The 21,319-nt window shown below is 40.6% G+C and overlaps 1 protein-coding gene across 2 annotated transcripts in view; it reads left to right on the plus strand.

Moving 5' to 3' along the window:
- RAD50 (RAD50 double strand break repair protein) overlaps positions 1-20,901 on the plus strand; it is an 84,084-nt gene extending 63,183 nt beyond the window's left edge. For both annotated transcript variants that reach the window (XM_021701731.1, XM_044916653.1), the window contains exons 22-25: positions 15,875-15,960; positions 16,477-16,619; positions 19,121-19,254; positions 20,559-20,901. In XM_021701731.1, coding sequence (XP_021557406.1) covers positions 15,875-15,960; positions 16,477-16,619; positions 19,121-19,254; positions 20,559-20,742 — 547 coding nt within the window. In that variant the 3' untranslated portion in view covers positions 20,743-20,901. The remainder of the gene's footprint in view (positions 1-15,874; positions 15,961-16,476; positions 16,620-19,120; positions 19,255-20,558) is intronic.
- The last annotated feature ends 418 nt before the right edge of the window (positions 20,902-21,319 follow it).

Here is a 21,319-nt window from a genome sequence, read left to right on the forward strand (position 1 = left end):
TCCCACTGTAGTCAGTATCAACTAGCATATTTTAGTCATGTTTTCCTCTTTTTTCTTTTTCACTTTTTAAATATAGTTAATATATATCAAAGAATGGGAAAATATGTGGTGTGTATATACACACACATGCATGCTTACTTAAGTTATGAAGTTAAGTTTTACAGCATATTCATCTTAAGGAGTACTCTGGATACCACCCTGCATAGCCATTCCAAGAACTCTTCATTGTCACTAACTGGGATCCACTTAGATGCTCCTCCTTCTCATCTCAGCCTTCTGTCATCCCCTACTCCCTATAACCACTGACACAGATTTTTGCTTTCTGTGCTTTGGGAAAAAAAAAAAGAAAAATCATATGTAGGGTTCTGTTTTATTTTTTGAGCTTTTAAAACAGTATTCTGTGTACTCTTCTAGGAATTGCCTTTTTTGTTTTGTTTTTACACACTCATGTTGCTCAGAGCTATAGTTCATTCATTTTCACTGATGTACAGAATTCTGTCATGGGAATATACCATACTGTATGGTATATGGTCTTTACTAATACAACCTTTGCTCCTAGGAACATTCTTGTGAGGTCTTCTGGAGCAAAGGTGTAAGAGATTCTCTAGGGTATATGTACACGTAAAACTTTTTGCACTCAGTTTTACAAAATAATGTAAAATTGTCTTCCAAGATAGTTTTACTAATCTGCAGTGCTAGCAAAATATAAGGGTTTTCTCTGATGCATCCTCTGACACTGATTTTGTCAGTTTCTTAATTTTGTGAATCTGGTCGGTGTACAGTGGTAAACCATTGTGGTCTTCATCGGCGATGCCCTGATTTCTAATGATGCTAAACATCTTTTCATATTTAATTTTGTTTTTCCTCTTTGAAGCATTTGTGTCTTTCACCCATTTTTAATGTCTTATTGGTGGTGGTACTGATCTGCCTGTGTTCTTTATCTCTTCTGCATCTTAATTCTTTTTTAGTTACATGTATTATAAATATCTTAAGTATTTTATGGTTAGCTTTCCACTGTCTTACTATAGTGCCTTTTAATGAACAGATTTGATTTTAAGGTAGTTGAATTTACAAATCTTGTCTATTTAGCTTTTTGTGTCTTAAGAAATCCTGTCCTACTGCTATTTTTTCTTCTAAAAGTTTTAGTTTTGCTTTTTACATTTAAGTACATTTAAGTATTTAATTCTAAATTGAATTTTGTATACATTGTGAGGTGGGAATCCAGTTTCATTTTTCCCTTGATAACCAGCCATCCTGGCTCTAATTATTGAGTAGCTAATCCTTTTCTTAACGATCTGCAGTGTCATTTCCGTTATATATCAGAATTCCCTATGTGTACAAGTCGGTTCTGGGTTTTCTGTTCTGTGCCACTAGTCACTTTGTCTAACTCTTTGCCATTACTGAGACTGCCTTAATTACTACAACCTTATGATATGTTCAACAAATAGCAGAGTTTTTTAAAATTGTCCTTTTAATTCATTTTAAGTGATGACTTAATATAGTTGTATTTAGTTCTGTCCCCTTTTTTTTCAACTTACACCTGCCTTCTCTGGAATTGATTTATTGTTGTTTATTCCTCCTTTTCCCCTTCTTTGGGTTATAAATGATACAGTCTCCTTTAGTTATTTGGGTATTTACTTTTTTTGTTGTAGTTGTTAAGAGAGAGAGAGGAAGGGAGGGGTGGGAAGAGGAAGAGAAAGAGAATCTCAAGCAGGCTCCATGCCAGGCACAGAGTCAGACATGGGGCTCAATCTCACAACCCTGAGACCATGACCGGAGCTGAAATCAAGAGTTGGCCACTTAACCAACTGAGCCACTCAGGTACCCCCTGCCCACCCCGCCACCCGCCCCCCCCGCTTTAAATTTTTAATATGTGTATTTGATTATTTGACTTAAAATCAAATGTGTGGGTTCTCAAAGAGGTCCTGGAGCAGCATTATCAGCACCACCTTGTAACTTGTTAGAAATGCAAATTCTCAGCCTCTACTCCAGACTGTTGGATCAGAAGTGTTGGGGGACAAGGCCCAACAGGCAGTGTTTTAACAACACTTCTTGGTGATTCTAGTGCACATCAGAGTTTTAAAACCATGGCTCTACTGTGAATTGTTTTGATCTTCTTCCTGAATACAACTGATCTTGTCTGCTGTGTTTCTATTGTCTAGTATTTTAGTTTCGCAGTGTTTTTATTTTATTTTTTTTTTAAGATTTTATTTATTTGACAGACACAGCGAGAGAGGGAACACAAGCAGGAGGAGTAGGAAAGAGAGAAGCAGGCTTCCCGCTGAGCAGGGAGCCCGATGCGGGGCTCGATCCCAGGACCCCGGGATCATGACCTGAGCCAAAGGCAGACGCTTAACGACACAGCCACCCAAGTGCCCCTCGCAGTGTTTTTATATCATCCCAAATTAGTAATAATCACTACAGTGGTTTCATCCTCAGTGCTTATTTGGATAAACCCTCGTGTTTACCAATTTTTTAAAAATCCTCTTTAAAATCTTTAAAAAAAAAAAAACATTCTTTGAGACTAAATTTTTCAAGGGTGGGAGCTGTACAGACGGGATGTTAATACTGATTGAATTCTTGGGCGCCTGGGTGGCTCAGTTGGTTAAGTGACTGCCTTGGGCTCAGGTCATGATCCTGGAGTCCCGGGATCGAGTCCCGCATCGGGCTGCCTGCTCAGCAGGGAGTCTGCTTCTCCCTCTCCCGCTCCCCCCTCTTGTGCTCTCTTTCTCTCTCTCTCTCACTCTCTCTCTCAAATAAACAAATAAAATCTTTAAAAAAAAAAATACTGATTGAATTCTTACTGTTTGTTAGCTATAATCTAATTGAATTATTGCATCTACCCTGTAAAGGCCAAGTATTTATCAAAAAGATTAAGAAGACTGTCCAGGAATACCCAGTGAAAATTAACTTTGGTGATGGGGGTAATTGAGGGGCCACTTTAAGCCCTTTCAAAGGCAGGATCTTCTTTGAGAATGTGGCATTTGAGCTGGGACCTGATTGATGAGAGGGAGCAACATACACACAGAAAGCAGAGATGCAAGCCTTCCAGGTGGAGAGACCAGCTGATGCATAGGCCCCAAGACCAGTTCGAACAGGAGGGGTTGAAGGATTAAGAAAGGAAGCATGGCTAGAATATAGTAAGCAGGGGAATGAGGTCAGAGATAGATGGTTCCAGAGTGTGTGGTGCCCTTGTAGCCTTGGTAAATAGTTCGATAATTATTCTCTGTATGATAGGAAGTCCCTGGAGGATTTGAAGCAGGGAAGTCATATAATCTGATTCATAGTTTGAAGAATGTTTGGAGAATGGATCGTAGAGGGGCAAGAATAGAAACAAGGAGACCAGTGAGGAGACTGTTGTCATAATCCAAGAAATCGTGGTGGACTGGACTAGGGAGGTAGCAGTGGAAATGAAGAGAAGTGGATGGACTCAAGATTTGTTTTGGATATGGAGTTGACTGGCCTTGCTTCTGAATTGAATGTAGCGGAGGAAAAGGGAAGAACAGAATCAGAGATTGCTCCTACATATTTTGACTTGAGGAATAAGATGTTGGGGGAGCAAAGTGCCATTCCCTGAAATGGCAGGAATGGGGAGGGGAAAATCTAGAGTTTTGTTTTAGACAGTTTAAGTGTAAGGCACCTGTAGGCACTTCAAGCAGTTGGATGTGTAATCTAGAATTGAGGAGTAAGGTATATATTTGGGAATCATCAGCATATATGTAGTATTTAAAACCACAGAGTGAGATTACATGAGACAACTGTAGATAGAGAAGGGAAGGGTCCCAAGACTCAAGATATTTACAAATCTAATGAAATAGCTGATGAAGTAGGAGAAACATGTAAAAGGTACAGTATCTTGAAAACCGAGTGAAGAAAGTTATTTCAAGAATCTAGTGTTATTGAGAGGTCAGATGAGATGAGGACTCAGAAGTGATCCTTGAATTTGACAGATGGAGGTGTTAATGATTTTGAGGAACAATCTCAGTGGCTTGAACTGAAGCTCTGGAGTTGGATGAGGAGAGAATGGGGTAAGAAGTGGAGACCGTGAGTAGAGAGAATTCTTAACGAGAAGTTCTGTGAAGGGGAGCTGAAAAGTGGGGTGATAGGCAGAGGGACTGTGGGGCCAAGGTAGGTTTTGCTTGATGCTTCTTTTAAATTTTACTTGTATGTCTTCTGCTACAACGTAACTCCTCCTCATAGTACATTGACCTGTAGACTTGGGGTTTCATATGTGTTAACTGAATAGGAAACTATACCTAGGAGCCCTCCAGCTATCCATGCATACCCCAAGACGCCTTGACAGCAGGAAGGAAAGGGATTCCCTCTATCAGGCACATGTTCATTCAGAAATCCCTGTTAGTGTTTTCTTGTCGGGCTATGGGAAGACAGGAATATCATACCCTGTCCCTACTGCAGACTGCTAATGGTCCAATAGGGGAGCCCATGGTAGGTACTCCACAGTCTGTATTTGATGTATTTGACCTTGGCCTTGGATAATGAACAGAGGGCACTTCAGTAGAGAAAAAGTACCTCGGTGCCAGAGCCATCACACTGAGCAGAGTGAGAGTGTGTGAGGGGGCTTGATGGGGCCGGTCAGGAGGAGTTTGTGGGGGCGGGGAGGTGCAGAGGTGCTTTCCAGCAATTTAGGCTTGCCTTAAGGAACAAAGCCAGGCTGTTTACCGAGTTCTGTTATCTGGTAATCAGATGGATTCTTCTAAATGAGAAGAAAAGAAGTGGTACAGATTTCCCCAAAATTGAGTCTTTGTGGGCTTGTGCTGGCAAATGGTGGCCTTATTAAGGTTCATATTGTGAGCCTTAAATTTGCCTTCTCACCTAGAAGAAAGGTCCAAAATTTCCCTCATTGTTTCACCTCTTAGAATGAAGCATGTAATCAGTGTAATTGTTGCATTCAGCTGTCTATTTAGGGTAACACAGGAAATTAGCAGTGCATTTTCAAGAAAAGCCGATTACCATCTGTTATTAGTAATCATCTAAAAACATCACTGATTATAAGCTTGCCAGTGGTCAGAGACACTCATACTAGATGAGAAGGGAAGAAAACTATACCTTTTAGAATATATTGCCCCTTACCCCTTTAAAAAGAAGGCATCAATTAAAATGATTTTTTTTAAGATTTATTTGAGAGAAAGAGCGGGGGTGGGGGGAAGGGCAGAGGGAGAAGCAGACTCCCCACTGAGCAGGGAGCCCGATGTGGGGCTCGACCCCAGGATCATGATGACCTGAGCTGAAGGCAGACACTTAACCGACTGAGCCACCCAGGTGCCCTGTGATTTTTGGAATATATCATTCAGAGTACAATGTTCTGTCCTGTGCCCCAAGTTTTCCACTGTCATTTTCCCCCAAATACAGAATGTTGCATGTTAAGTCACACTTATGAAACTCAGTGAAAACACATAACTTTCATTGTTTTACAGCCAAGGCAGCCAGCTCTGTGCGTCTGTTCAGAGCCTGGCTCCTTGTACTTGAGGAGAGCTTAGGGATGAGGGCTTGATCCAGGGCTCACCTTAAGCCACCATTCTTGCCCTCACCATGAATACAGTACAGTTCCACATCAGCAACCTCACTAGCATCAAGCAAAACCAAAAGATAGCTGGTTTCTCATTTCTCACTCACTGCAGATTTCTTTAACCAAATATTTATCTTTCAACAGTAGTTGAACCACTGCCTGAATTTTAAAAGCTGGTATTTGAGAGTGTGGCTAAAGGAAATTAGTTCAATAGTTTTAAGTTTAACAGGAAATGAGTTTAATAGTCTTTAAGGGTTTCATCTAGAAAAAGAGGTCATTTTTTCTTTTAAATGTACAACTTCAGTTTGGTAAATAACAGATTTTGAGTTTTGCTAAGTAGTGAAAGTCCCTGTTAGTTTGGGACATGATACTCAGTAGAACATGACACTCATCATTCCCTTGTAGAAGAGTGCTTCCACTGACCGAAATATAGGGAGACAGGAAGTTGTCACTGTGGTAAGTACCAGAGCAATAGGGAAGAGTATCCAGTGTGATCACGAATAGCAGTGGTCATAGCCAGTTTTTTTTAGCAATTTATATATCTCAAAATTTGGTACACCTTTAAATACAAGGATGAGGATAATGTTGGAAAATGTTTTTTACAAGTATAATCTTTCTTGCTTTTTTCCAACGTGGTAAATTTTCACTAAGTTAGTAGTTTTTATCGTAATTCTGAACTAATTTTTTTTATTAATAAGACTCATGTATTTGGCCCTTTTACTTAATGTTTTATTCAGTGAACTAGCTGAGACCAGGGAGGAGATCCACTTCCACTTGCTATTTTATGTGCTCCTCGGATTTTGAGTATCACTTCAAATTTTGCAGAATGGTAGTTTTCTATCTCAGGATCTTGAGCCATGGTTATGGTTTAAATAATGAAGGAGGTAAGAACTGGAAAGGTCTTTTCCTGACAGGTAAGGTTTTGGTCTTTTTAGGTGACGTTTTTCCAACCCTTAAGATACCTGCTTTCTGGAATGACTCCTTTTCAGGTGTTCAGTTCTCTGCTAATGGCTGGGTCCCAAAATTATTTAAAAAATGGACTCAGAGAAGCAACAAAAACCCTGAACTGTCCTGGGGAGGCCTAATAAGCTACATTTGTGACATCAAGTTGGAACCCATGTATACTTAAGAAGACAGTAACTCAGGTCCAAGAGTGGAGGGCAAGTGTGGGAGGTAGTTGGACAACTTAGAACAAAATAAAAAATTATCTCATTGCTTGGGCAGAAGCCATGGTGCAAAGAGGTGCTGAAGGACAGTCCAGTCAGCCTGGCATATAAAGGATGAGGGACATGGATGGAAACAGCTCACGTGCTCTGCTGGCGCAGATCTCTCTCTTTCTCTCTCTCTTTTTAAATACACTATTTTAGAGCAGTTTGGGGTCTATAGAAAACTGAGCAGAAAGTACAGAGATTTGCCATATCCCCTCCCCCTCTCCACCAATCTCTTGTGCCACAACCGTAGCCTCCCCCCCAGCCCCCCGTTACCATCCCTCAGCAGATCACCCCAAATCTGTAGTTTACATTTGGTTCACTCTTGGTGTTGTACATTCTGTGGGTTTGGATAATGTGTTAAGCCCTTGTCGTGTGTGAGGATCACATTTTAAGACTTTGATAGAGCATCAAAATATAAATACCACTAAAGCCATCATTTGTCCTCTTAAAATGAGACTGATTATTACTGAAATTTTTAAGGAACTCTTTCCACATGCAAAAGAGTATTTAAATATAAGACTGAATAACTTATAAACCACTACTGTCTTCGATCTTGGACCTTTTCACTTTCTTCTGGGAGTCACTTTTCACAAAACCTACTACTTCACGGGAGTGAGGATAAACGTAACTGAGTGACATACACACTCCAGGCACACGGTGGGGCTGGTGCAGCTACTCAGATGACCACTTACCCGCAACAGTTTCCAGTCAGTGAAATACATATCTTTGAGCAGAATGATAGTTTACTACAGGTCAAGAATTTTCAAGGTCATTCTTAAATATTCATTACCTATAAAGTCCAGGGGCTACAGGGTGTGTTGTGAAGTTAATCTTCGGGCCTGTGTTAGTCAGCTCCCACAGGGTTCTGCACTGTACTGTCCCTTCCCACCCATTACACTTCTACCAGGCTTATTTTCCTAAAGGCAGTGGTCCCTATTCACTTTTTTTTTTTTTTAAGATTTTATTTATTTATTTGACAGACAAGGAGAGAGGGAACACAAGCAGGGGGAGTGGGAGAGGGAGAAGCAGGCTTCCCGTTGAGCAGGGAGCCCGACGCGGGGCTCGATCCCAGGACCCTGGGATCATGACCTGAGCCCGAAGGCAGACGCTTAACTGACTGAGCCACCCAGGCACCCCCTATTCACTTCTAATATGAAGAAATACTCTCCACATCTGGTCTTCCCCATTTTGTCTCACTATTCAGTGTGTTCTACCCAAACGGAACCATTTTGTTCCCTTAAGACGCCTCACATTTTCCTGTGATCCTGCTCCTCTGTGGGACGTTACCTTGTTGAAGCCCTTCCCAAATGATGTAATTTTTCCTTCCTTTATGCTCCATGGTGTTTGTACCACTTAGCCTTGTATTGCAGGTATTTATGCTGCCCTGTTGTCCATTACTGTGTACACTACACAGCACGGTTCATATTAGACTTCAGTTCATTTCCATGACAATGACTAGAATTTATTGAGCACTTAAATATTATTACAGTGATGACATTGTCATTTCCCTAACCATGCTTTTTGCATGTTATGTACACACAAATAGGTCTTTGTTTTGTGTGAATAGTATCACACTGTAGGTATTTTTCTGTTTTGTCCCTGAACATGTGATGAAAATCTTTTATATATATGTAAGTATGTCATTGTTTTTAATGGCTACATAATACTCTATGAAATGGATGTTACCTGCTTGATTTAACCACCAGTGGACTTTTAGGAAGTTTTTAAATGTTTGATACTATAGCTAATGCTACAGCATAAGTCTTTGCACACGTGGGCAGATAGACCAGAAAGATAGCTTCTTAGAAACAGAGTTACTGGGACAGAGGGTATGTGCATCTTTAACTTGTTAGTGCCAAAATGCCTTCCCAAAACACAAAATTTGTGTTTCCACCAGTAGTGTGTGAAAGTACCCATTTCTCCATGACTGCATTTCATATTATCAACCTTTTTAATTTTTGCCAGTCTGTTGCACAAAAAATGTTCTCACTTGAATTTACATTTCCTTGTTTACTAGTGAGGTTAAATGTCATTTCATATGTTGGCTATTTGTATTTCTTCTCTGAGAATTGTTGTTCATATCTCTTTACCAGCTTTTCTATTAGGTTATCTTTTTCTTAGTGAGTTGTACCACTTTTTTTTTTTTAATAGATTTTCGATGGTAATCCTTTTCTCATACATTGCAAGTAGTTATTCCCAGTTTGTCATTTGACCTTTAACTTTATGGTACTTTTAGTGACTTAATTTTTAGGTAGGCAAATCGTTAAGCCTTCTTCTTTATGGCTTCTCCCTTAGAAAGGCTTTCCAGTCCTAAGATTATAAAACTGATAGTTTTATTTATTTATTTATTTATAATTATTAATAATTTATTCTTATAGTTTTATTTAACTTTTAATCCTTTAATTCATTTGGATTTTGAGGTTTAATAAAGATGGTGATGTATGGGGCACCTGGGTGGCTCAGTTGGTTGAGTGTCCGACTCTTGATTTCAGCTCAGGTCATAATGTCAGGGTCATGAGATCAAGCCCCATGTTGGGCTCCATGCTCAGCCTGGAGTCTGCTCAAGTTTCTCTCCCTCTGCCCTTCCCCCTACTGGGTGTGTGTGTGTGTGTGTGTGCGTGTGTGCGTGCGTGTGTGTGTTCACTCTTTCGCTTGCTCTCTCTCAGTCTTTAAAAAAATAAAAAGTAAAAATAGAGATGTAATCTTTCCCTCTTTCCAAACTGTTGAAACTTTTCCCACTGATGGGAAATACCAGGTATAGACTAAAAGTTCTCTATTTTTTGGGGGGGGGGGTTATTTCATCATGATTCCTGTCCCAGTACTTTGATTTATTCTTTTATCTGATACTGACTTTAGGGTCACCTTGTGGATGTCAATTTTTTTTTTTAATCTTATTGGAAGTTCTATTTGGATTGCATTTAATTTAATGGATTACTTGGGGAGAATGGACCTCTTTGCAATATTAAATCTCCCATTTCACACTCAACAGTAAGTTTCTCCTACTTAATCAGTTCTTTTTGTTCTGTGGTAAGGGTTGTTCTTTTGTAAGGTTTTATAGCTTTTATAGCTTTTCCCTCTAGATCCTATACCATTTTGTTAAGATTTCTTCCTAGGTATTTCATAATTTTTATTACCACTGTGAATAGGATCTTCTTTTCTATTAGGTTTCCTATTGGATTTTGTTTACTACGTAATATTAATTTTTTTTATGTTTATATCTGACCACCTTATTAGTCTTAATAATTTTTCAGTTGATTTCTTAGATTTTCTGAGTGCACAGTTATATCATCTACAGAAACAATAAGTTGTTTTCCCCTCATTTTTCTTGTCTTACTGAATTTTTAGGGATTTCTAGGACATTATTGTAGAGTAGCCATAAGAAGGGGCATCTTTCTCTTGTTCTTTAGAAGTACTCCTTTCTATTTTAACATTAAATTTGATGCTTGCTGTGGATTTCTGATAGTCATTTTGTCAAGTTAAAAAAATTTCTTCTGTTTTTCACTTTCTGAATATTTTATCAAAACTCAGTGTTTATATCAAATACTTTGACAATTACTGAGATAATCATTTTTTACTTTAATCTGTTAATGCAGTTAGTTATCTTAAATTATTTTTCCTGTTGTACTAGTCTTGCTTCCTTGGGATAAATGCTACTTGATCATGATACCACTAATACCATGATACTACTTGGTCTTTTTAATGCCTTACCACTAAATTTGATTTTATTTAGAATATTTGTATCTGTATTCATAAGCAAAATAATTAGGCCTGTACTTTTTTTCCTTTTTTTTCTTATATCTCTCCTTGCTGTGTAATACTTTATATAGAGCTGGCACTTATTCATAAAATTATCTGAGCCTGGTGTCTTTCAAGATGGCATTTTGGCTGCCTTTTTAATTTTAATTATGATATTCAAGGGCTGTTAACATCATAACCACTTTTCTCTAATTGTGACCAAGTTGCTAATGTCATGAGACCTCAGGTTTTTTTCACTGTTATTGAGAAATAATTGACATACATCACTGTATTAAGATGTACAACGTGATGGTTTGGTTTACATATCTGCAAAATGATTAGTTAGCACAATGGGTTCAGCTAACATCCATTTTCTCATATAGATACAATAAAAAGAAAAGCGGGGTGCCTGGGTGGCTCAGTCGTTAAGCGTCTGCCTTCGGCTCAGGTCATGATCTCAGGGTCCTGGGATCGAGCCCCGCGTCGGGCTCCCTGCTCGGTGGGAAGCCTGCTTCTCCCTCTCCCACTCCCCCTGCTTGTGTTCCCTCTCTTGCTGTGTCTCTCTCTGTCAAATAAATAAATAAATAATCTTTAAAAAAAGAGAGAGAGAAAAAAATTTCTCCTTGTGTTGACAACTATAAGGATGTATTCCCTTAACAACTTTCCTGTATATCATATGGCAGTGTTAGCTGCAATCATCATGGTGTATGTTACATCCCTAGACCTTACTTATAACTGGAAATTTGTACCTTTTGACCACCTTCCTCCAATTCTCCCTCCTGCCATCCTCCACCTCCGGTGACCACAAATCTGATCCCTTTTTCCTGTGAGTTTGGTGTTTTTGTTTTGTTTAGATTCCACATATAAGTGAGATCATACAATGTTGTCTTTCTCTGACTTACTTCACTTAGCATAATGCCTTCAAGTCCTTCCATATTGTCCCAAATAGTAGAATTTCCTCATTTTTTTAATGGCTAAATAATAATCCATTGAATATATACACATCTTTATCCACCCATGGACACTTCGGTTTCCATGTCATGGCTATTGTAAATAATGCTGCTATGAACATGGGGGTGCAGATATCTCTTTGGCATATTGTTTTCATCTCCTTTGAATATATCCCTAGAAGTGGAAATTGCTAGATCATATGGTAGTTCTATTTTTAATTTTTTTTAGGAACCTTCATAATGCTTTCCATAATGGCTGCACTGGTTTACAGTCCCACCAGCAGTGCACAAAGGTTCCCTTTTCTCCACATCCATGCCAGCTTTTATTATCTCTTGTCTTTTTGATGATGGCTATTCTAACAGCTATGAAGTATTATCTCATTGTGGTTTTAATATGTATTTCCCTAATGACTAGTGACACATCTTTTTATGTAAAATCAGAAAAAGTACTTTTTTGTACTTTAATGGCCATCTGTGTATCTTCTTTGGAAAAATGTCCGTTCAGGTCCTATGCCCATTTTTTTTTAATTGGGTTACAGGTGACCCTTGAATAACATGGGTTTGAACTGTGTGGGTCCACTTAAATGTGTATCTTTTTCAGTAAATAAGGTACAGTACCATAAATGTATTTTCTCTTGTAATTTTCTTAATATTCTCTTTCTTCTAGCTTACTTTATTGTAAGACTCTAGTATGTAATACATATAACATGTATATGTTAATCAACTGTTTATGTTATGGGTAAGGCTTCTTCCAGTCAACAATAGGCTATTAGTTAGGTTTTAGGGCAAAGTTACACTTGAATTTTAACTGTGTGACGACTTGGCACCCCTAACTTTCGTGTTGTTCAAGAGTCAACTTTTTTTTTGCTATTGAATTATAGGAGTTCTGTGTGTGTGTGTGTGTGTGTGTGTGTTATATAAAATAAGATTTTATTTGTTTGAGAGAGAACGAGAGCAAGCAAACACGAGCAGGGGGACAGAGGGAAAAGTAGACTACCTCCTGAAAAGGGAGCCTGACTTGGGGCTCCATCCCAGGACCCTCGGATCATGACCTGAGCTGAAGGCAGACACCTAACTGACTGAGCCACCCAGGGGCCCCTAATAAGTTCTTTGTATATTTTAGATCTTAACCCCCTCTATCAGATACATGGTTTGCAAATATTTTTGCCCATTCTGTCGTTTGTCTTTTTATTTATGATTTCTTTTGCGGTACAGTTTGATGTAGTCCCACTTGTTTATTTTTTTTTAATAAAGATTATTTATTTGAGACAGAAAGAAAGGGCAGGGAGAGGGGCAGAGGGAGAGCAAGAGAGAGAATAATAAGCAGACTCCCTGGTGAGTCCCAATGTGGGGCTCGATCCTATGACCCTGAGATCATGACCTGAGCCAAAATCAAGAGTCAGACACTCAACTGACTGAGCCCCCCAGGCACCCCTATTTTTTGTTTTGTTACTTTTGCTTCAGGTATGATTTCCAAACAATCATGTCAAAGAACTTATTTCCCATGTTTTCTTCTAGGAGTTTCATGGTTTTAGGTCTTATATTTAAATTTAAGCTTTTAATCCATTTCGAGTTAATTTTTGTGAGTGTTGTAACATAGGGGTCCAGTTTCATTCTTCTACATGAGAATATCCATTTATCCCAGCATCATTTATTGGAAGAGAGGACCTTTTCTCCATTGAGTATTGGCTCCCTTGGCACATTTTAGTTGGACTGTTTATATTTGGGTTTGTTTCTGGGCTCTAGATTCTGTTCTCCTGATTTGTCTATTTTTATGCCAGTGCTATAATGTTTTCAAGACTATAGCTTGAAATCAAAGTGTGATGCCTCCTGCTTTTTGTTCTTCTTTCTCAGGATTTCTTTGGCTATTTGGGGTATTTTGTGGTTCCATATAAATTTTAGGAGTGTTTCCTCTATTTCTGTAAAAAATGCCAGTAGGATCTTAACAGGGATTGCACTGAATCTCTAGATAGCTTTTGGTATTTTAACAATATTCTTCCAATCAATGAACATGGGATACTTTTTCATTTATATGTGTCTTTGATTTCTTTCATCAGTGTCTTAGTTTTCAGAGTAGAGATCTTTGACCTCCTTGGTTAGATTTGTACATAAGTATTTTATTGGTTTTGATGGTATTATAGGTGGGATCAATTTCTTTTTCAGAAAAATTCATTGTTAAAGTATCAGTTTTCTTAATGGTAAAATGGGGATAACTAAAGCTAACTCCCAGTATTGTTGTAAGGATTAAATGACATAATTGCTTACCATAATTATGCTTCACAGATTTAAATGGTCATTAGTACTAACAGCTAATGTCAAGTGGATGTAATGTGGTTATCTTAATCATCCCCTGCTGTTGCAAGTGGGGTGGTAAACTCCATACTGGAGAGAGATGATGCAAAGATTAGTTTACGGTCTGGCCAACAGCATTAGGCATCAGCTCAGCATGACACACCCCTTTGGGAGTCCAGATCTCCCTCAGGACTAGAGCTGCTACTTGCAGTGCTCTCTCTCTCGCAGATAAGGATGCACCACCTCTGTTGTACAAGGAACCCATGGCAGGGGCTGTGTGTGTGCATCTTGGACACGTGGAGTTTGTTCTCCACCTTGGGTATGATCATTTAGGTTAGTTATGAAAGATCTTTAAGTTGAATGGAAAGATGACTTAAAAAAAAAAAACATTGTATTTATTTATTTGACCGAGAGAGAGACACGGCGAGAGAGGGAACACAAGCAGGGGGAGTGGGAGAGGGAGAAGCAGGCTTCCCGCGGAGCAGGGAGCCCGATGCGGGGCTCGATCCCAGGACCCTGGGACCATGACCCGAGCTGAAGATAGACGCTTAACCGACTGAGCCACCCAGGTGCCCCGAAGATAACCTTTTTTTTAAATTATTTGAAAAATCAGGATTATAGGGGGTGCCTGGGTGGCTCAGTCATTAAGCGTCTTCCTTCGGCTCGGGTCATGGTCCCAGGGTCCTGGGATCGAGCCCCGCATGGGGCTCCCTGCTCTGCGGGAAGCCTGCTTCTCTCTCTCCCACTCCCCCTGCTTGTGTTCCCTCTCTCGCCATGTCTCTCTCTGTCAAATAAATAAATAAAATCTTTAAAAAAAAAAATCAGGATTGTAATGTATGAAGAGCTGTGGATTACACGATTGGTCCTAAGAACATTCTCGAGGGGTTTTGTTGCTTATTTGGCAAATACTTAGAAGTTTGGTCTCAGTCCTTTTGACAGGAGTGTAAAATGTCAGGCTGGGATAGACATATGAATTAGAAAATGGAGGCTTGCAGCATTCTCACCAGCAAGCACAGTATGGTTTTTTCCAGTCTTATTACTTAAAAATCCTTCATCTGATATTTAAAATGTATTTATGTTGAGTCATTTCTTTCTTTCTTGCTGGTGAACCAAAAGATCATGAAATGATTCTGCAGAGCCAGTAGCATTACGTTCAGTTTCTTTTTTTGTATATATCAGATAAGAGGTTTGCAAATGGAAGTAGGGCCACCTCACATCCTCTGTATGGTCATGGCAGTGATGTTTGCCTTTTTGTCACTGATGCAACATTTATTAGTTCATAAACCCATTTCCAAAGAACCTAAGGGCTTTTTGAGGAAAGGTGACTGTAGTAAGAATGAAGTTTTTAACAGGCTACTTTTGTTTTTACAAACGTTTCTTTCCTTCTTTCTAGTATTTAGAAAGTACTAGTTTTTTAAGTATGTTGTGGAGTGGGGGTGGGGAGGCTGACAGGACAAATGGAAATTAATGCATATATCTGGAGTTAGGATTTCTTAGTCTTCAACTAGGAAGGAAAAATAGAAGTTTTGAGGTTCATCTCAGCTTAAGTCTCTAAATTGCTCTCAGCCATCCCTTCTGGTTGGTGAAAAGCTCAAACATCTGAGGAACTAAAGCACCCGAAGAGGCTAGGCTGACTTTCGGTAAACCTTACTAGTAACAGAAATGAAAAGGCCACATTTCAGAGTTGCGCGTATGTCCCCATAGACTGGGGGACCCTGTACACCTCCCCTCCCGTCTCTAACTCGCTGCCATCCCTTTATTCCACAGGTAGGTCCTCCTGTACCTGGTGGGCCTCAGTGGCTACAGTCCTTCCAGTAAGCCTAAGAAAAGGTGTCCAAATTTTCTGAGATTTTCACAGGATTTAAATACTTCTTTGAGGGGGTATTTGTTCTGTCACGGAGTGACAGTGGAGCAGGGTCAGGACTCAATCCCTGGGGGCACGCCTGGCTGCATTCACTAGTAGCCGTGCAGCAATGTTCCGGTTATTGTTTCTAGCTCTTCCTGTATTCTGCTTTTATCATTGGAAATACCCGTAATTTCATGAGATTGTTAAGATGTTACTTTTATTATACATTATATATTTCATAATTTTAAAATATACTATTACATATAATTATTTCATTATTTTTCTTTTAAGTACTAATGGCTTCTTTTTCCAGAGCAATCATGAAATTTCACAGTATGAAAATGGAAGAAATCAACAAAATTATTCGTGACCTTTGGCGAAGTACCTATCGTGGACAAGGTAATTGACATGATTTGTCGTGAATGCTTTTTTCCAAAGCCTCGTCCCTAGCTCTTGCCGCATAGGATCTCTCATCATGCCAGCACTATCGCCTGGACCCCTTTCTGAACATCTCTTTGAGATTTTCTAAGAATTCTTATCTTGACAACATCTTGTAGCAGGAAAAAAAAATGCAAGGTTTTTTATTCCAGAGCCTGACAGGACTTACATATTTGGCTATGTACATATTATATTTAACTGATGACCTAATAGATTCTGTTGAAGTGTAGATAGGGATAAGCTGAAAGGCGATAAGAAGAAAACCAGCAGGAGGAAGCTCTTAATAGGGGAACTAAGAAAGGCAGAGCTGAGACTGAGGGTTGGGGCATCGGGCTTGCTTTTGCCTCCTGAACCCTCTCAGCCAGTTTGGTAATGTCAGCTTCACACACTGCTTCATGGAAGGCTTACTTAGTATCTGCAAGTGACAAAAGGCTACAGAGTGTAGGTTCCTCTGAAATAATAATCTTTTTGTGTCAGATATTGAATACATAGAAATTCGGTCCGATGCCGATGAAAATGTATCAGCCTCTGATAAAAGGCGGAACTATAACTACCGCGTGGTGATGCTAAAGGGAGACACAGCCTTGGATATGCGAGGACGATGCAGTGCTGGACAAAAGGCAGGTATCTCAAGAGCCTCGGGCGCCACCTGTGCACAGAGAATTGACAGGGAGAAAGTACTGTTGGTGCCATGAAAGCACCCAGGGCTGCCCGGGAATGGTGGGAAGCTCCTCGGAGCACTGTGTGTTGCCACATAAAGTTGATCAGACTCAGCTATCCCGTTCCACTCGTCCAGTTCTAACCAGCATTTCCTGCACCATTGGGTGGTCCTTTAGGAGAAGGGGGTCTGAAGCATTCTCACGTGATAGGCCTTATGCAGATCAAGCAGCTAACAACCATTGTTTCATAACACGCCTTGTGGGAATAAAGTTACTGTGTCATCACTTGTAAGACACACTTTTATGTGCCACCAAGAAAGAAAAAAAAATGCAACTGTAATTGTAAGAGTGCATCCTGATTTCAGAGCAATCAAAGGTCGGGGAGGGATGTTAGAAACAATGATAGGCAGTATTACCAAACCAGATCCTAGGTTGAGCCAGATGAGGCATTAAAATATGAAACTCTCATTGAGAAAGCAGCCCCATCACAGGACTGAGTCCCTGCCCCTCTCCCCCTTCAGCCTAGCCTTTGGGCCTGTAGATCCTCTAAAAGAAAGGTCTGCTAGGGGCATCTGGCTGGCTCAGTTGGTAGACCATACACCTTTGATCTTGGGGTTATGAGTTTGAGCCCCATGTTGGCTGTAGAGGTTGCTTAAAAATGTTAAAAGAAGGGTCTGCTAGACCAGAAGCCATTAACACCCACAGCTGCCTCTCACACACACACACACACACACCCACAACACACACACACCACCCACCCACCCACCACAACCACCACCCCCAGCTGCTGGGCCGGGTCACTTAGCTCCACATGAGGCTGTGGCAGAATAGGCTATGTTGGATAGGGAGCACAGAGCAAATCAGAAAGAGGAGTAAAGCTTTAACGAGTCAGGAAAATTGGACCTGCATCCTTGGGAACGAGGCTGGGTCCTTTGTGTGCAGGTTTGTAACAAGATGGTCTGGATTCTTGAACTTCCTCCTTTCAGATTAGAAGCAGATTATATTTGATAACACTTCTAGACCCCCAATTTTCTTAACAAAATCTTAACAGTTCTCGAAATGGCTGCTCACATTCTCTGAGCTATTCCATAGTTTTCAGTTTTTGCTTTAAGACAATCCTGTGTGTATGTATTTTGTTGTCAGCCCAGACAGCAGATACCAATTTAAGGCACATGCAGATTATTATCTTAATCATAGTTTGCAAAAATGAAAAATTTGTGATCTATAATCAGTATTCCTATTTGCTTTGGTGATTTTCAGTGGTAGTTATGAAAACCTGTCCCTTGGATTAAGAATACTTTGAAAATTATTTTCTGAACAAAGTAGATTTCCTAAAGATACTCTAAATTATAAAAATTAGCAATAATTGCTTCCTTGGTGTTGGGGAAGAAGACAGACTAATAGTTTCGTAGAGGTGGGCCAGGAACTTCATTTAAACTCTACTCTGAGTACATGGTGGTAGAGGTGGCAGCCACAGTAGGGTTCAAATACAGGAAGGAAGGGTCTTCCCCAAAGGGCCCAGCTATGATCCTGACTTCTGCGGTCTGCCAGCCTGCCCTGGGCGTCAGAGGCTGTAAACTGCTCTGTCACTCACTGATGCCCCTTTGTTCGCAGGTTCGGGGGACGGGGTATTGACAGCTCACACATAAGTATTTTATACTTCCTAGACTACTCTGTCACTCTTAATTCTGTGTCCCTTATGCCCTCAGATGGCTTCAGCTGCATCTGAGGGTTTTAGTGTTGGGTTTCTATTAACCAAGAAAGTGCCTCCAAGTGTCAGTTCCTTGAATTTCCTGTAGGTAAGCTTAAATAAAACAACATACTTCTGTACTCCTGATACATTGGCCCAGGAATATTCTTTCTCTATCTCAGCTTGCTCAAAAGGCAAGGGAAATTACATTTGCAAGCCCCTGCCTGCACGTAGACATTTAAGTGCAGTATCTGGTGCCCCTTTTGCACCACGGAACGTAGAGATTTCAAGATAACTCAGAAAAGGTGTGTGTGGGACTCTGGAAGTTGTCATGTGTCCATGTTTTCTAACTAATCTCATCAGGAAAATAAAAGATCCAGGCCTTGAATTTTTAACGTTGTTAATCTTATACTATTACTCAAATTACTAGTTACAGATAAACAGTAATGCATTTCAGATTCAAACCTCTGCCTTCAAGTTTCGTTATAGCTGACAAGATTTGTGTGCATTTGGGGATAGTGAGATCACCATTGCTTTTAGCGTTTTATTTCACTGCCACTGACAGATGGCTCACCTTCTGGAAGGGTTTAAGAGTCTGGTCACAGTGCCAGGCTCTCCCAGATCGAAGAGCAGTGATTTACCTAAGGTCAGTGAGCCCATGACATTGCTCCCTTTCCCTGACAAAGACAGTAGGCCAGGTCTGCCTGCTTTCCTAAAAGTGCATGAGGAAAAGGTCTGTGCAGTACAGCTCAGCTCTGGTGCTTTATTCCAGGTATTAGCCTCACTCATCATTCGCCTGGCCTTGGCTGAAACGTTCTGCTTGAACTGTGGCATCCTGGCCTTGGATGAGCCAACAACAAATCTCGACCGAGAAAACATTGAGTCTCTTGCACATGCTCTTGTTGAGTAAGTATCTCCAGTTTGGGGTCAGGTTATGATAGAACTCTTCATCTTACCTTAAAAACTATGGTGAAAATCCTCTCTAGATGTGTCTTCCTTGGGGAAGCTGGTTGGTGGCAGATCTTAGGCTTTACCTTTGATAGTAATTCTTCAGATGCTTAAAAAAGAACGAGGTAGTGAACAGCAGTCCCAGACACATCCTGCATCTCCCCGAGTGTGTTCATAGGGAAACTGAAGGGTTTCCTGGCTTGGTTTGGTTTTTCTGTAAACCCCCCAGCGGTGCCCACGTGTCATGTAGAGGACTTTGCATGCCCTGCTAAAACATTTGTAGGTGGTAACAGTGGATTTGGGCCCATCGCCCCAGCCCTATGAGGAATGACAGCTCTTATTCAAAAAGTGTAATAGTGCTTAAGTAGAGTCTAGAAAGTAGAATTGCACACACCTTTGCCACACTCACATGCCCTTGGTAGAGGCTCCAGGGATAGGCACCCATTGCTGAAAGACTGCTGACAGAGGAAAAGCCCTTCTTCTAAGCTAGAGCAGCTGTTTTGGGTACTCCGGCTTCAGATACATTCTTTCTGGCAGAGATGATAGCGGGGACCCCTTTCTCAGCCATGTCTCCGTAGTCTTGTGTGGCCAGCGCGGAAGGGCTACTACTTTTGAAAGCTAAGTGCATCCAGCTGCAGGCAAGGGATAAATAAATGATTAGTTAAAAGAAAAAGCCTGATTCCAGTCTCGTAGCTAGTTACCTCAGCATATAGATAATGAGCAAAAATGTTCCCAGTACACCCACTCAGGTCTCCTGTGTGTCATACTAATGATGCATCTAGTGACTGGTGGTGGCAGAATTCTAAGTAGACCCAGCTCCTGAGAAGGCAGAGGGGCTTGCAAATGTAATTTCCCTTGCCTGTAGTTGGTCTTTTTTTTTTTTTTGTCTCGCAAGACAGAATTAGTGACAGGTCACAAAAACCCCAGACAAGTCAGACTCCTACTAAAGTTGAACAGCACAGATATTAAGGAAAATTAAGTAAAACATTTCTGCCTGCTTTAGTAAGAAGAAATGTGTGTTCTGGAAGAAACTATATCGTGTATTCTTCCCAGTGCCTGTGTCAGACCTAGGTGAGGAATCACTTCAGACGGGACTCCTAGCTGGCAGGTGTGAAGGCCTCGGCCCACCCCACCCCTCTCCAGTTTCCTACAGGGCTGGCACATTGTGTCAGGTGTCCGACAAGGTTCTCAGTGGCTTTCTATATAAAGGAAAGGATTTTTGTGCTCTCCAGTAATAAAACGTTCTAAATATACTGTTTCAGGATAATCAAGAGTCGCTCACAGCAGCGTAACTTCCAGCTTCTGGTCATCACTCACGATGAAGATTTTGTGGAGCTCTTAGGCCGTTCTGAATATGTGGAGAAATTCTACAGGATTAAGAAGAACATCGATCAGTGCTCAGAGATTGTGAAATGTAGTGTTAGCTCCCTGTCTTATGTTCATTAAAAATAGTCAAGATTTTGCCTTGGAAACACAAGTCCTCAGGCAACTGCTTATTTCTGGTATCAACTGAGTCAGTAGGAAAATCTGTCCTCTCAGAGGAGCTTTGCATCTAGGATTTTGAATGTCTGAGAGGTTCTACCATCATTAAAATTGTTTCACATGGGGGCACCCAGGTGGCTCAGTCGTTAAGCGTCTGCCTTCGGCTCAGGTCATGATCCCAGGGTCCTGGGATCGAGCCCCGCATCGGGCTCCCTGCTCTGCGGGAGCCTGCTTCTCCCTCTCCCACTCCCCCTGCTTGTGTTCCCTCTCTCGCTGTGTCTCTGTCAAATAAATCTTTAAAAAAAAAAATAGTTTCACATGAAATTTGGACTGATTTCCTGAACTTCAACCCCCTACAGGCAGCCTCTGACGGGCCTGCGGGGGGCTCAATAGCAACACAGTTGGACTCCACTCCCCTGCTTCCCTTCCCAGCATAAATGAATGCTTCCTGGTACCTGAGGTTACTTCACTCAACTTCCACTTTTCAATGGACTTTTGAGAAGTAGGTTCTCACTGTCTTGATAATTTGAGTTATTAGCAA

This window comes from Neomonachus schauinslandi, chromosome 7 (genome assembly GCF_002201575.2).
Source record: "Neomonachus schauinslandi chromosome 7, ASM220157v2, whole genome shotgun sequence".
Taxonomy (NCBI): domain Eukaryota; kingdom Metazoa; phylum Chordata; class Mammalia; order Carnivora; family Phocidae; genus Neomonachus; species Neomonachus schauinslandi.